This window comes from Chlorocebus sabaeus, chromosome 2, assembly GCF_047675955.1.
Source record: "Chlorocebus sabaeus isolate Y175 chromosome 2, mChlSab1.0.hap1, whole genome shotgun sequence".
Lineage (NCBI taxonomy): Eukaryota > Metazoa > Chordata > Mammalia > Primates > Cercopithecidae > Chlorocebus > Chlorocebus sabaeus.
In genome coordinates, this window is record NC_132905.1 from 67264147 (window position 1) to 67275927 (window position 11781).

General features: G+C 58.4%; 1 protein-coding gene across 1 annotated transcript in view; it reads right to left on the minus strand.

Moving 5' to 3' along the window:
• Nucleotides 1-10923, minus strand: part of MTCL2 (microtubule crosslinking factor 2) — an 85932-nt gene extending 75009 nt beyond the window's left edge. Inside the window, exon 1 of the mRNA XM_007964121.3 lies at nt 9979-10923. Coding sequence (XP_007962312.3) covers nt 9979-10665 — 687 coding nt within the window. The 5' untranslated portion in view covers nt 10666-10923. The remainder of the gene's footprint in view (nt 1-9978) is intronic.
• Nucleotides 10924-11781: the final 858 nt, after the last annotated feature.

Here is an 11781-nt window from a genome sequence, read left to right on the forward strand (position 1 = left end):
AGCCTGGGCGACAGATGAGACTTCATCTCTGGTAAAAAAAAAAAAAAAAAAAAAAAAAAAAAAAAAGGTCCCAGGGAAAGAAGGCCAGTACACCCAGCCCGGCATTGCTGTGCCACACAATTTCCCCACTCCAGCCGACAAGGAGATTGCTTGGCCCTGGAGACCCACTGCATCCTACTCCTCTGGTTAGGAATAACGAGGGAAGACTGGACCCGCCTCTCCAATGCCAAGAAATAAGAGGAGATGCTCCCTGGGCACTCCCCCTCCCCGCCAGGCAGTGCACATTCTCTCACTGCAGTCCGAGCAATCCCCGATGGGAGAGGAACCTCAGAGAGGTCAAGTATGTTGCCCAAGGCCACACACAGTTAAGTGGCACAGCCAGGATTCAGGTCCAGTTGGAGCTCCTGTAAGCTGGACCAGACAGTCTTATAATGAACAATGGTGACGATAACAATAGCTAACATTGACAAGTGTTTAATGTGTTCCAGACACCGGACTGAGACAGATAGGCCATTATCTCTTGCTCAGTGATGAACCTTAGAGGCAGGCGCTATGACTATCTTATCCCCATTTCACAGGTGAGCAAACGGAGGCCCAGGAAGATGAGGTCTATGCAGCCAATCAGGAGTGAGCCTCCCAGATCCATCTGGTACAGCTCTGCATAGAAGACTACAGATGCTCTATCAGGGAGGGGTGTGTGTGTGTGTATGTGGTGGTGGTTGTTGGTAAGGAGATGCCCAGAGACCACTGCCCACCAAGGCCACATCTGGCTTGTCATTGTTCTCACTGTCCCATTCAAGCCTTACCTGGCAGAGCAGGGAGATATCCACAGGCCCTACGGCCTCTGGGGCATTCATGTCAGGAAGCGCCTGACAGTTTCCTCCCATCCTTTCCATGTGAACAGGAAGGAAGGCAGCATTTGGACCTGGATGTGTTTAAAACATCCCTCAAACACCCTCTGGGTTGCAGCGAAATCTCTAACTCAGAGCAGGGGTCTGAGGTCTTTAGGGATAGAAGGCAAAGCTCCAAAGATAGTGGCCTAAGGCCACACAGCCTGAAGCTCCAGGACACCCCAGCACTTTACACCCCTGCCATTCCCCCTGCCTGGCATCCTGGAGAGAAGCACAAGACCCCAGTCTTGCCTCTTGCCACTTACAGGCTGCATGACTAGCCCCCTAACCTCTCTGGGCCTCAGTTTCTCCCTTTGTAAAAGGAAGGAGCTAAGTACCCTGGAAGGTCCCTGCCCTCATGCAGGGCAAGGTGGGGTGGTGGTGGCATGAAACCTGTCATTACCCCATTAATAATCTAATCACCATCACGGTAAATGCTCCAAAGGAAGCTCCAGGGAACTCCAAGGTGTCTGACACAGGAGCCTGGCCTGGGGAGTTGCTGCTGGGGCTGAGTGCTCTAAGGTGGAGGAAGAAACTACAGGAAAGAGCCAGGAACTGCAAGCACAAAGGCCAGGTGGGAAGAGCACGGGACAGAGGCTGGGGTATGTCCCGCACCCGCAGAGCTTGGGCTGGGCAGGGGTGGGTGAGGCTGCGGAAGGCAGGACCACACAGGCTGCTCCACCATGAGGCAGGGTCAAGGAGAGGCTGGAAGAGGAGAGGCTGGTGCAACTGACTCAAGCCCAGAAGATCCAAAGCAGGCCTGGGCCCCAACCAGAGTAAAGATGTTCAGCTGACCCAGCCTAGCTAGGGAACCCCAGACTTTTTTCCATAGAGGCTGAGCTTTTCCTTGTGGCTCAGGCAATGAGAGATGATTCACCTCCATTTGAGAATGAGGGCCCCCCAAAGGTGTCCTTCCATTAGCAAATGTGTATCACCAGTTACTAAGCTGGTGGCAGTAGCCTGGGTCATTCAGGGAAGAGTGACACAATGCCATGGGGGAGGGGAGGGGGGTCACAGACAGGGAGATATGTTTGGGGGTACCCAAAATGCAGTGCAGCTCTGTGCATACCACTCAGACTGATGCCCCAAGCCAACACCCACGGGGGGACACCCAGAGCCAAGCACAGCCCCTGCTGTCAAGGACCCAGCTTAACCTGGGGTCACCGGGGTCACACCAGGGCCAGATATAACAGGCAAGCGCTTGGCTGTTGGGTCCTTCCGAGGAGCCAGACCTCGCTAATGGGACCCGTACATGCACTCTTTCTCTTATGGAACCCTCACGGCAACATGCGCAGCAAGGACATCCACATCCCCATTCTATAGATGAGGAGACTGAGGCTCAGAAAGGGAAAGCTCAGAAAGGAAAAGGCAGAGCTGGGATTCGAGCCCAGTCAGCTTGGCTCCAGATCACAGTGCTCTCTCCCAACCACCCTGGACCTCAGAGAAGGAAGGGCTGGCCTGCTGCTCCCACCCGCTCCGACCCCCTGCTGCGCCCCACTGCCGCAAAGCAGGCAGATGCAGTGCTGACTGAGGCCTCCAGTGATGCCAGGGTCAGCCTGGCATGGAGCACCCCAGCTCCAAGTTCCTTCCGGCACCAAGGGGAGTGAACGTGACCACGGATGAGGTCATGCATGTGGGGACTAGGGGAATGACCTCGGTGAAAAACTTGGCTGCTGAGCAGGCCCTTGCCTTGAACTTAGCTGTGCCCCTTCCCTGGGGGACTCTCTCTGTCCGGAGGCTATGCAGGACATGGGGCCTCCTCTCCTCCTCTGTGCCAGGATGGTGCTAGGTGCACAGAACACCTGAGCTCTCAACCTCCCAAGCGCCCCACTAGAAAGGATCACATCCCATTTTACAGGAGGAACGAGGAGGCTTGATGAGGGACTCATGCAGGGACAGCATGCACAGGGAGAAGGTGACACAGTGAAGTTTGGCTCCAGACTTGACTCCAGAGGTGGAGTTTGCCCCTGAGACCACACAGCCTTGCTCTCCTCCCTCCCCAGGCCTCTCCGGCAGGGCAGGCCTCAGGCCCAGGGCTGCAGACACATAAAAGGAGGTGGCTACAGGTTTGCTGCAACAAGACCCCTCCCAGCAAGGTGCTCACACGGCTTCGGCCTGGCATTCAGTGCCCGTCCCAAGCCGGCCCAACTCCCCTTCCCAGACTCTCCTCAACCCTGCCAGCTCCCACCACTCCCTCCAGCTTTTCTGTTTCAAGCCTGTGGTCCACCTCCAGGCCCTGCCTACTGCCTTTCACTTAATTGCACACATATTTATTGAGCTCCTACAACGTGGCAGGCACTGTTCTAAGAGCTGGGCACAGAGACAGCCACTTGAGGCTAACTCCCCAGCTCCAAGGACACCTCCTTCCCCAGGAAGCCTGCCAAGCCCCTTCTCTGAGCTCCCATACCTCCTCTAGCCACCTCTACCCTAGCCTCCATCATTCCCCAGCCAGAACTGGGCACCCTTTACAGATGGGAGTGGCATGGCCCTCCGCAGCTCCCAGCAAGGGAACAGGGGGAGAAGGGGGAGATAGGGCCAGCAGGAAATTCCAAGGAGATTAGAAGGGAGTTGCCCCCGGGCAGTGTTTCTTCTGTGGGCAGCCTGACAATCAGTCCACTTCACTCAGCCCCACTGGCCCTGGGCATCAGGGACTTGGGGGACTTCAGTGCAGCTTCTTCTGACTTCAAGACCTACTAGCCCCCAACCACCCACCACCCAGGATCCCAGGACCCCCAGTTCCAGAAGGTTACAAAGTCAAGCCCCTGGCCACACTCCTCAGTGTTCCCAGCAGCCTTGTGGAAGGAAGCCTAGTGAGCCACTAAAAACAGTTTAGTTTGTACACATTAGCTCCAGGGAGACACAGACCAGGATTTCCTGTTTCTGTGTGTGGATGAAATGTCACAGCCCGCGTATGTGTGTGTGTGTGTGTGCATCTAGGTTCCCTGGTTTGAGAGCCTCTGGCTCCTGTTGGCAAATGCTACATGCCTAATGCTTGCATGCCAGACTGTGCCGTGTCCCTGCTGATGTGCATGTGACTGTGTGTGCTATCTGTGTGTAAATGCCTGCGTGGGAGTCCCCTTGGTGGGTGTCTGTAAGCCTCGGGTAAGTGTGCAAGTCTCTGCTGCTCTCTGTGGAAGAGGCAGGGGAGGTACCTGGGTGGTGAGCTTGTGCCTGGGCCAGCCTGGCAAGCGTAGATGTGTCGACTTCCGTGGATGCTAGTGTGTGTGTATAATGTCTGCGTGGGTTTGTATCCCCGCCTTCATGTGTACTTCTGATGAGTCTGAGCGTGTCTGCAGGATGTCAGTCTCTGGGGCATATCTGGATGTGTCTGGGGATGTAAGATGTGTATATGAGGATGTGTTTCTGACCTGGGGGTTGCAAGAGGGTCTCAGCCTCCATTGTGTCTGTGTGGTGATGTGTGGGTGTGATGGAACGGGAGTTGTGTAGCTGCTTGGGTGTGTGCACTTCTCTGAGTGAGCATCCTCTCTAATATGTCTGGAAGCGTGCTTCCGAAAGCATCCAACACCAGCGAGTCACTGGATGGGTCTGTGAGACATGTGCCAGTGGTTGTGTGTCTCTGAGCTTGAGCTGTGAATACATATATGTGCATTTGTATGTACAAGAGAGAGTGTGCCCAGGGACACAGGCTCGGCCCCTGGGAGGCTGAGGCTGGGCCTCAGGATAGGGAGCAGCCAAGAGTTTTGCTGACTGTGGTAACCTCGTCTCCTCCACCCAGTGACAGACTGGAGTCCTCCCCTGTAGCTCCTGGGAGCCGAGAAGAGAAGAGCTACATGCAGAAGCCTACTACGTGGTCACTGGGTCCAGACACCCAGCACAGGGCCTGGAACCCCGGACCCACTGGGGAAATATGTGTTGAATGAATGAATGAATGCCTGGAGAAACAGACAAGGGAACGGCAATGACTGGGAAGGACACTAACATTCACTGTGCACTCTATCTGCATCCTCACACTGAAAAGGGTCCTCACGGCCCTGGGTGGGCATGCTTGTCCCCCATGTTACAGAAGAAGGAACAATCTCACACGCGTGCACACACAAATGTCCTCCACTAACCCCCACCTCCCCCAGGCTCCGGGCCCCCAGCATGCCTTAGCCTAGAGCCTGGCCCATGACAGGATTCCTCTCACCAACCTGTGTCCCAGCCTAGACACACTAGTTAGCAACCAAAAGCTCACTGCTGTGGTCACACTGCAGAAAGAACAGGCCCAGAGTCAGACCAACCTGGTTGGAATCCTGGCTATGTAACTTAGAGCCTCCATTTACTGATCTGTAAAATGGCAAGCGGGGATGGATTAGGTGCTTCCTCCAGGCCCTTCTGAGCTGACACCTAGACTGGCTGCACTTCAAACACTCACATCTAGAATCACCCAGGAGGGAGCCCACACACACGGCAGGGAAGGTGATCACACCTTCCCATCCTCCCTGGGGCAGCTACTGATGTATGAACATTCTAAAACTAAGGAAATCCACCCTCCTGCATTCTCCCAGTTCCTCCAAGAATGCAGACACAGACCTCCTGCCTGCCCACTGGCTATGAATAACAACAATTCCTCAGGCGACTTGGGATTTCACTGCTAGCAAAATGTTTTCTTGTGTATTCATACTTCCCTGATTCCTGATGACAATCATATGAGATCGTCCAGGCAGGTTCCATCACCTTTACTTATTTTTTTTTAAGACAGAGTTTCACTCTGTTTCCCAGGCTACAGTGCAGTGGCGTGATCTCAGCTCACTGAAACCTCCGCCTCCCAGGGTCAAGTGATTCTCCTGCCTCAGCCTCCTGAGTAGCTGGGATTACAGGCGCCCACCACCACGCCTGGGTAATTGTTGTATTTTTAGTAGAGATGGGGTTTCACCATGTTGGCCAGCCTGGTTTTGAGCTCCTGACCTCACATGATCCGCTTGCCTCGGCCTCCCAAAGTGCTGGCATTACAGGCATGAGTCACCGCGCCAGGCCCCATCACCTTTATTACATAGATGAGAAAAAAAGCAGCTCAGAGAAGCCAGGTAACTTGCCCATGGCCACACAGTAAATGGGAGAGTCAGGTTTCAAAGTCAGGTCTTCAGGCTCCAACTCTCAGATTCCTCCATCCACACCCAGTGGGTTCCTACAAGTCCTGGTCACATGATACATGCTTAATGGTTAGTGGTGATGAAAGGCTGGAAGACCTCAGATCACCGGGTCTTTGAAGGTCACAGGTGACGTGTCTGCTCTGCAGCTAAGGCTGCATCTTAGCATACTGGAACCTCAGTAGTTAATAACCTTCAGACTTCCTTGGCTAGAAGGGACCCAAGGTCAGGCAGCTCAGCTGCAGCCACCACATCAATCTCCCTCTGAACCCTCCTCAAGCAATCATTCCACAAACCCTCTGTCTTTATCCAAGCATGAAAGGTCATCTGGCCTCTTTCTGAATAATTAAAGTGACAGTAAGCTCACTACCTTCTCTGTAGAAGCTCCTTCTATCTTCTCACTGGGAGACAGCTGCCCGATTTATGCTTTCCTCACTTGGGCCCCAGAGCAGGCCACACCAGACTGGAGATCACCCAAGAGTCCTTCCCAGTAGACAGTTCCCAGTGACCCCTACAAGGGGGAGGTAAGCCTGAGCAGGGCCATCCACCAGACGTGGTGGGACCTCCTTCAACTCTGCTCCTGCAGGGGACATTCTGGGGATTTGGAGTCCTTTCCCTTGTACTCAGTTTCCGTATCTTAGAGGCAAAGTGGTCCAGAAAGGCAGAAAACACATCAAGAGTCTAACAAGCCTGTAATCCCAGCACTTTGGGAGGCCGAGACGGGCGGATTACGAGGTCAGGAGATTGAGACCATCCTGGCTAACACAGTGAAACCCCGTCTCTACTGAAAAACACAAAAAACTAGCCGGGCGAGGTGGCGGGCGCCTGTAGTCCCAGCTCCTCAGGAGGCTGAGGCAGGAGAATGGCGTGAACCCGGGAGGCGGAGCTTGCGGTGAGTGGAGATCCGGCCACTGCACTCCAGCCTGGGCGACAGAGACTCCGTCTCAAAAAAAAAAAAAACAAGTCTAACACATGCTGCTGGGCGCGGTGGCTCACGCCTGTAATCCCAGCACTTTGGGAGGCCGAGGCAGGTGGATCACCTCAGGTCCAGAGTTCAAGACCACCCTGACCAACATGGAGAAACCCCATCTCTACTAAAAATACAAAATTAGCCAGGTGTGGTGGCATGTGCCTGTAATCCCAGCTACTCCGGAGGCTGAGGCAGGAGAAAGGCTTAAACCCAGGAGGCAGAGGTTGCTGTGAGCCGAGAGTGCACCACTGCACTCTAGCCTGGGCAACAAGAGTGAAATTCCGTCTCAAAAAAAAAAAAGAGTCTAACACACGCTTACTCCAAGCCCTGGCAGCCTAGATTCCCGGCTCTGGGACCCAGAGCAAGTCTCTTCCCCACTCTGGCCACAGTTTTCCCATCTGTGGAATAAACAAAACAACACCTCCAGTAATAACCCCTCTGTGGTCCACGTTCAATCTCTGGATTTTGACCCTGCCTCTGTGAGGCTGGCGGCTGGGATAAACAGATATCCAGACAAGTTAAGGGGCTAACCCAAATGTATACACGGTGAGAAGTGGCATGGGCTAGCCTTGCTCTCCTCTCTCACCCACACTTCTTCCCCTCTCTGGCCTCAGCGCTGTTCTTGAACTCAACAAGCTCTTTCCAATTTCCCTCAGTCTGAAATTTTCTTACCCCAGCCCCCACCTTTGTGTGCTCCTGGCAAACTGTCCCCTTATGATCTGTGTTGTGATTTCTTGTATGACTATTGTTTAATTCCGGTCTCCCCCAAAGCTCTACGAAAACAGACACCTCACCCTCTCTCGTCCACGGCTGTATCCCAGATCTGTGCTGGCACACAGCAGGTTCTAAATAAACAGCAGGCGAATGAACCAAGGAGGGGCTGGGAGAAAGAGCCCAGCCTGCCTTAGGCGATGAAGAGGATCTGTTCTGCCCTCACAGAACCCACAAGAGAACAGGCTGGGTGCACATGGAAACGTGTCCCATGCCACTGACAAGAGCAGTGATCGGAGGCTTACTACATACCAGGTGCTCTAATGGCGTTTGCAGGCATCAGCTCATTTAACCCTTGAGGTTGGAAACCATGTTACTGTCCCATTTTTACAAATGAGAAATCTAAGGTCCAGGGCCGTTAAGTAACTTGCCAAAGATCAGGCAGTCAGGAAGCGACAGACCCCAGACCCAACAGCAGCACGAAGCCTGAGCCACTGAATGAACAGTGGAAATTACGGCTCCATGCTGGCCCAGACGTGGGATGTCCCCAGCTGGGCCCTGGCCCCGGTGAGATCCCAGGCTCAACCCCCAGCCTCCTGGGATTGTTTTCCCCTTTAAACAGTCATGGGTGCCTCAAACGGACTTTGGGTCGGAGCCTGATGACTTCCTGGGATAGAGAGGAGCCCATGGGGATGGGTGCCTAGGAGCGCTGAAGCAAAGCTCTGTAACCCATCCCCCCCCCCGACCAGAGTGAGGAGCAGGAACTGGGAGGCAGGGGTGAGGAGCTCAGAGTTTCGGTTAAGGCCAATTCAGGCAGCACGCACTGGAAGCAGCTCAGAGCACCAAGAGGGCAGGAGCAAAAGACCCTTGTCCTGGCTGGTCGCCTCCCTCTTCCTCCTCACCTTCCACTTGCCCTCTCCTTACCACCAGCTTCTGAAGACTCTAAGAGCCGACTGAACTCCCAGTTGCCAACACCGAACCGGGCCCTTGGGAAGACATCCTCCCATTTAACAGATGAGGAGACTGAGGCCTGGCTTGGGGAAAGGTGTCTCTTGATTCAGACAGACCTTGTCCTTCCACACTACAAGCATTTACAGAACTCAAGCTGGAGAGCAGATCCCGGGGAAAATGGGGAGACAGAGGCACAGTTGAGCAAGACATCAACACTCTAATGAGGGAGAAGCCCATTTGGCCAGAATAGCCACAAGGAAAAGTTAAAAGCTAAGTGCTGCAGGGCAGACATAAATCAGCAGCGTGCTGTGAGCTCCACGGCCAGGGGCACTCTGGGTGTTGTGCCAGGCCATTCACTGTCAAGAGTCAGCAACATTTCAGCCTCCTCCAAAACCGTGCCCAGCCAGCGGCAGGAGAGCTCAGGAAGCTTCTAGCCTCCCAGGGAGAGGTCAACACGTGCAAGCTGGGCTGTCCCTAAAGTTGCCACAGCACCAGGAAGCGCGCAGATGGAGCCTGGCCGGCACCCAGTAGGTGCTCATATCCACTGAAAAAGCAAAGGCAAAGCCTGCTGTCCGGGGGAAGCCCTGCGGTCCCCACATGGCCACAGGGAAGGCCCCTTCCAGGTGGGCAGCTGCCCTCCTCTCACTGGGAACATGGAAAGGCGCTGGCCATGAGGGGCCAGTGGAGCTGCTGTGTGCACAAGGTCTGCCCCAGGGAGGGCAAAACACAGCCCTGGGATTTAGGAAGCTGCCTCTGAACCGGTTCTCCCACGACATCATCCTCCAGGCTGTGGGACCGTTAGGCTGGGCGGAAGTGGACTCCAGCCAAGGGGATGTTCCCAGATGTCATGCTTTCAAACTGGACCCGCCCAGAAAGGCAGGCAGAGACAGGCCTGCGCCCGGGAAAGCCCTAGGTAACGACTCAGGGTGGCATTCAGGCCTCTCCTGGGCAGGGGATGGCCACGGGTTTCCCTGGCGGCGGTGCCCACCAATCTTGTCCCAGGAAGGAGAGCCTGGGCGTGGAGGTTCTGGGCAGCTGAAGGCAGAGATCCATCCCTTCCCTGTCTACCCACCCCCAGCCCAGTAACGCCCCCTAGAACGCTCCAAAGCTGTTTTCTCAAGTCCCTGCTCCCCGGTTAGGGCCCTGTGGCCAGTTCCAAGGTCTTTTTCAGGAGCATGCTTCCCAAATAAAGTTGAGGCGGTGGGGAATGAGGGAGCCCCAGATCCACCTCAGAGTGGTCCCCAGAGGGCTTGGGCCTCTTTCTCCGGATTCTTCAGTGGGAAGGAGGGCCGGCTGGTGCCTCAGGCCCGCGGGACTGTGACAGCCGGTGCCCCCCGCGGTCCCCCTTTCCCCCGGGCGCCCCCACCTTGAGATAGTCGTTCTCTGAGCGCAGCTCCTCCAGCTCCCGCACCAAACCGCCGGGCCCGCAGTCCAGCATCTCCTCGGTGAGGTCGGAGAAGGCGAGCGAGGCACTGAGCGGCAGGCGGCTGCTGCCCACCGACGACGCAGCCACCGACGGCTCGTCCGGGGAGGCGGGCGGCCGCGGGGGCTGCTGCGCCGAGGGCGCCGGCTGGGCCGGCTGCCCTGTGCGGACCCCCGCCGGGCCCCCGGCCGCGGACTCGGCGTCGCTGCTCAGCGCCAGCTCCAGGCCCAGCAGGCGCGCTTCCTCCGACGCGCAGTCCGACACCTCCGAGCTGCTATCCGTGAGGCTGGGAGGTGGAGGTGGCGGTCGCGGCCCCGCACCCGGCCGCGGACGGCCCTTGGCACGGACCCCGGTGCGGACCCCAGCCACCCGCGCCCCCGCGCCCCGTGCCCCGGGCGCCACCGCGCGCCCCTTCTTGTCCGGCCGTGCGGAGGACGCGGCGCTGCAGGCGACGGCTGCGCCCGGGCCTGGGCCGCGGCGGCCCTTAGCCAGTGACCAGCCGGCCACGTCTTTGGGCCGGGCCGGCGACGGCGCGCGGTGGCTCTTTTTCCTCTCCGGGGCGGGCGCGGGTGCGGGCGCGGGCTGGGGACCGCAGCCCCGGACCGGGGACTCGGTCGCCGGCGCCTCCATCGCGGCCTTCCTCGGCCTCAGCGAGCTGCGCGCATGGCCCAGGCCCGCCCGGCCTCGACGTCCCTGGGGAGGGACCCGGCGCGGCTCCGGCCGCTCGGGCTGCGGCTGCTCTCGGCCCACCTCGGCCCCGACACCGCGTCTCCGCCCCAAGCCCCGCCGCGCGGTCTCTCCGCTGCTCTGGGCTCGGAGAGTGCGGCCCGACCGCCTCCAGGCGCCCCGGCTCCGGCTGCGGCTCCGCCCGGCGCCCGCCCCCTCGGCCTCGCCGCGCCCCCGGAGCGCGCCCGGGCCCCCGCCGCCCGCACGCCGATCGCTCCCTCGGGCTCTGAGTCCGGCTGCGGCCCGGGCCCCGGCTCCGCCCGGCGCGGCCCGCCCCCCGCGCAGCCCCGCCAGCTCCCCGCCCCGCCGCCTCGGCTCGGGGGCGCGCGGTTCCGCGAACAAAAGGCGGACGCGGCGAGAGCGGCAGGGAGGGACGCAAGCAGGGAGCGAGGGAGGGATATGCGAGGCAACAGCGACCCCCTCGAGGGTCAGGCGGGCGCGGGCAGCCGCTGCCCGGGCTCCCTCCTCCTCCGTTCCGCCGCCTCCTTCCCTGCCCGCCCGGGGAACGCACCCGGCGGAGGCGCCCCTGCGCCCGGCGTCCGGGCAGGGCCCGCGAGAGCGGCGGGAGCCGGGGCTCCCGGGCCGAGACCGCGCGGACCTCAGTTCGCAGGAGCCCGCATCCATGCACACCCAGCGCGCCTCGCCCCTCGCCCGGTGCAGAGCGTGCGCGAACTCCGCCCCCTCAGCCGGCACCGCCGGAGCAGCCATCCCATCGCACAGATGCGTAAACTGAAGCCCGGGGTGCACGCGCCAAGCTCACGGTCTAGACGGTGCCGATGGGACCCAAAGCTCACACCTCCCGGGCGCGCTCGGGCTCCCCTTGCCTCAGCTTGCCTCCCCGGGGGTAGGGACCGTGGAGCCCTGCGTGCATGTCTGGCTCGCGCACCTTGACCGGCGAAGATTACTCCCCATGCGCCCCCGACCCGGGTTTCAGGCTATGTAAGGCTAAAATGGAAACGACCTGTGGCCGGGCGCGGTGCCTCATGCCTGTAATCCCAGCACTTTGAGAGGCCGAGGCGG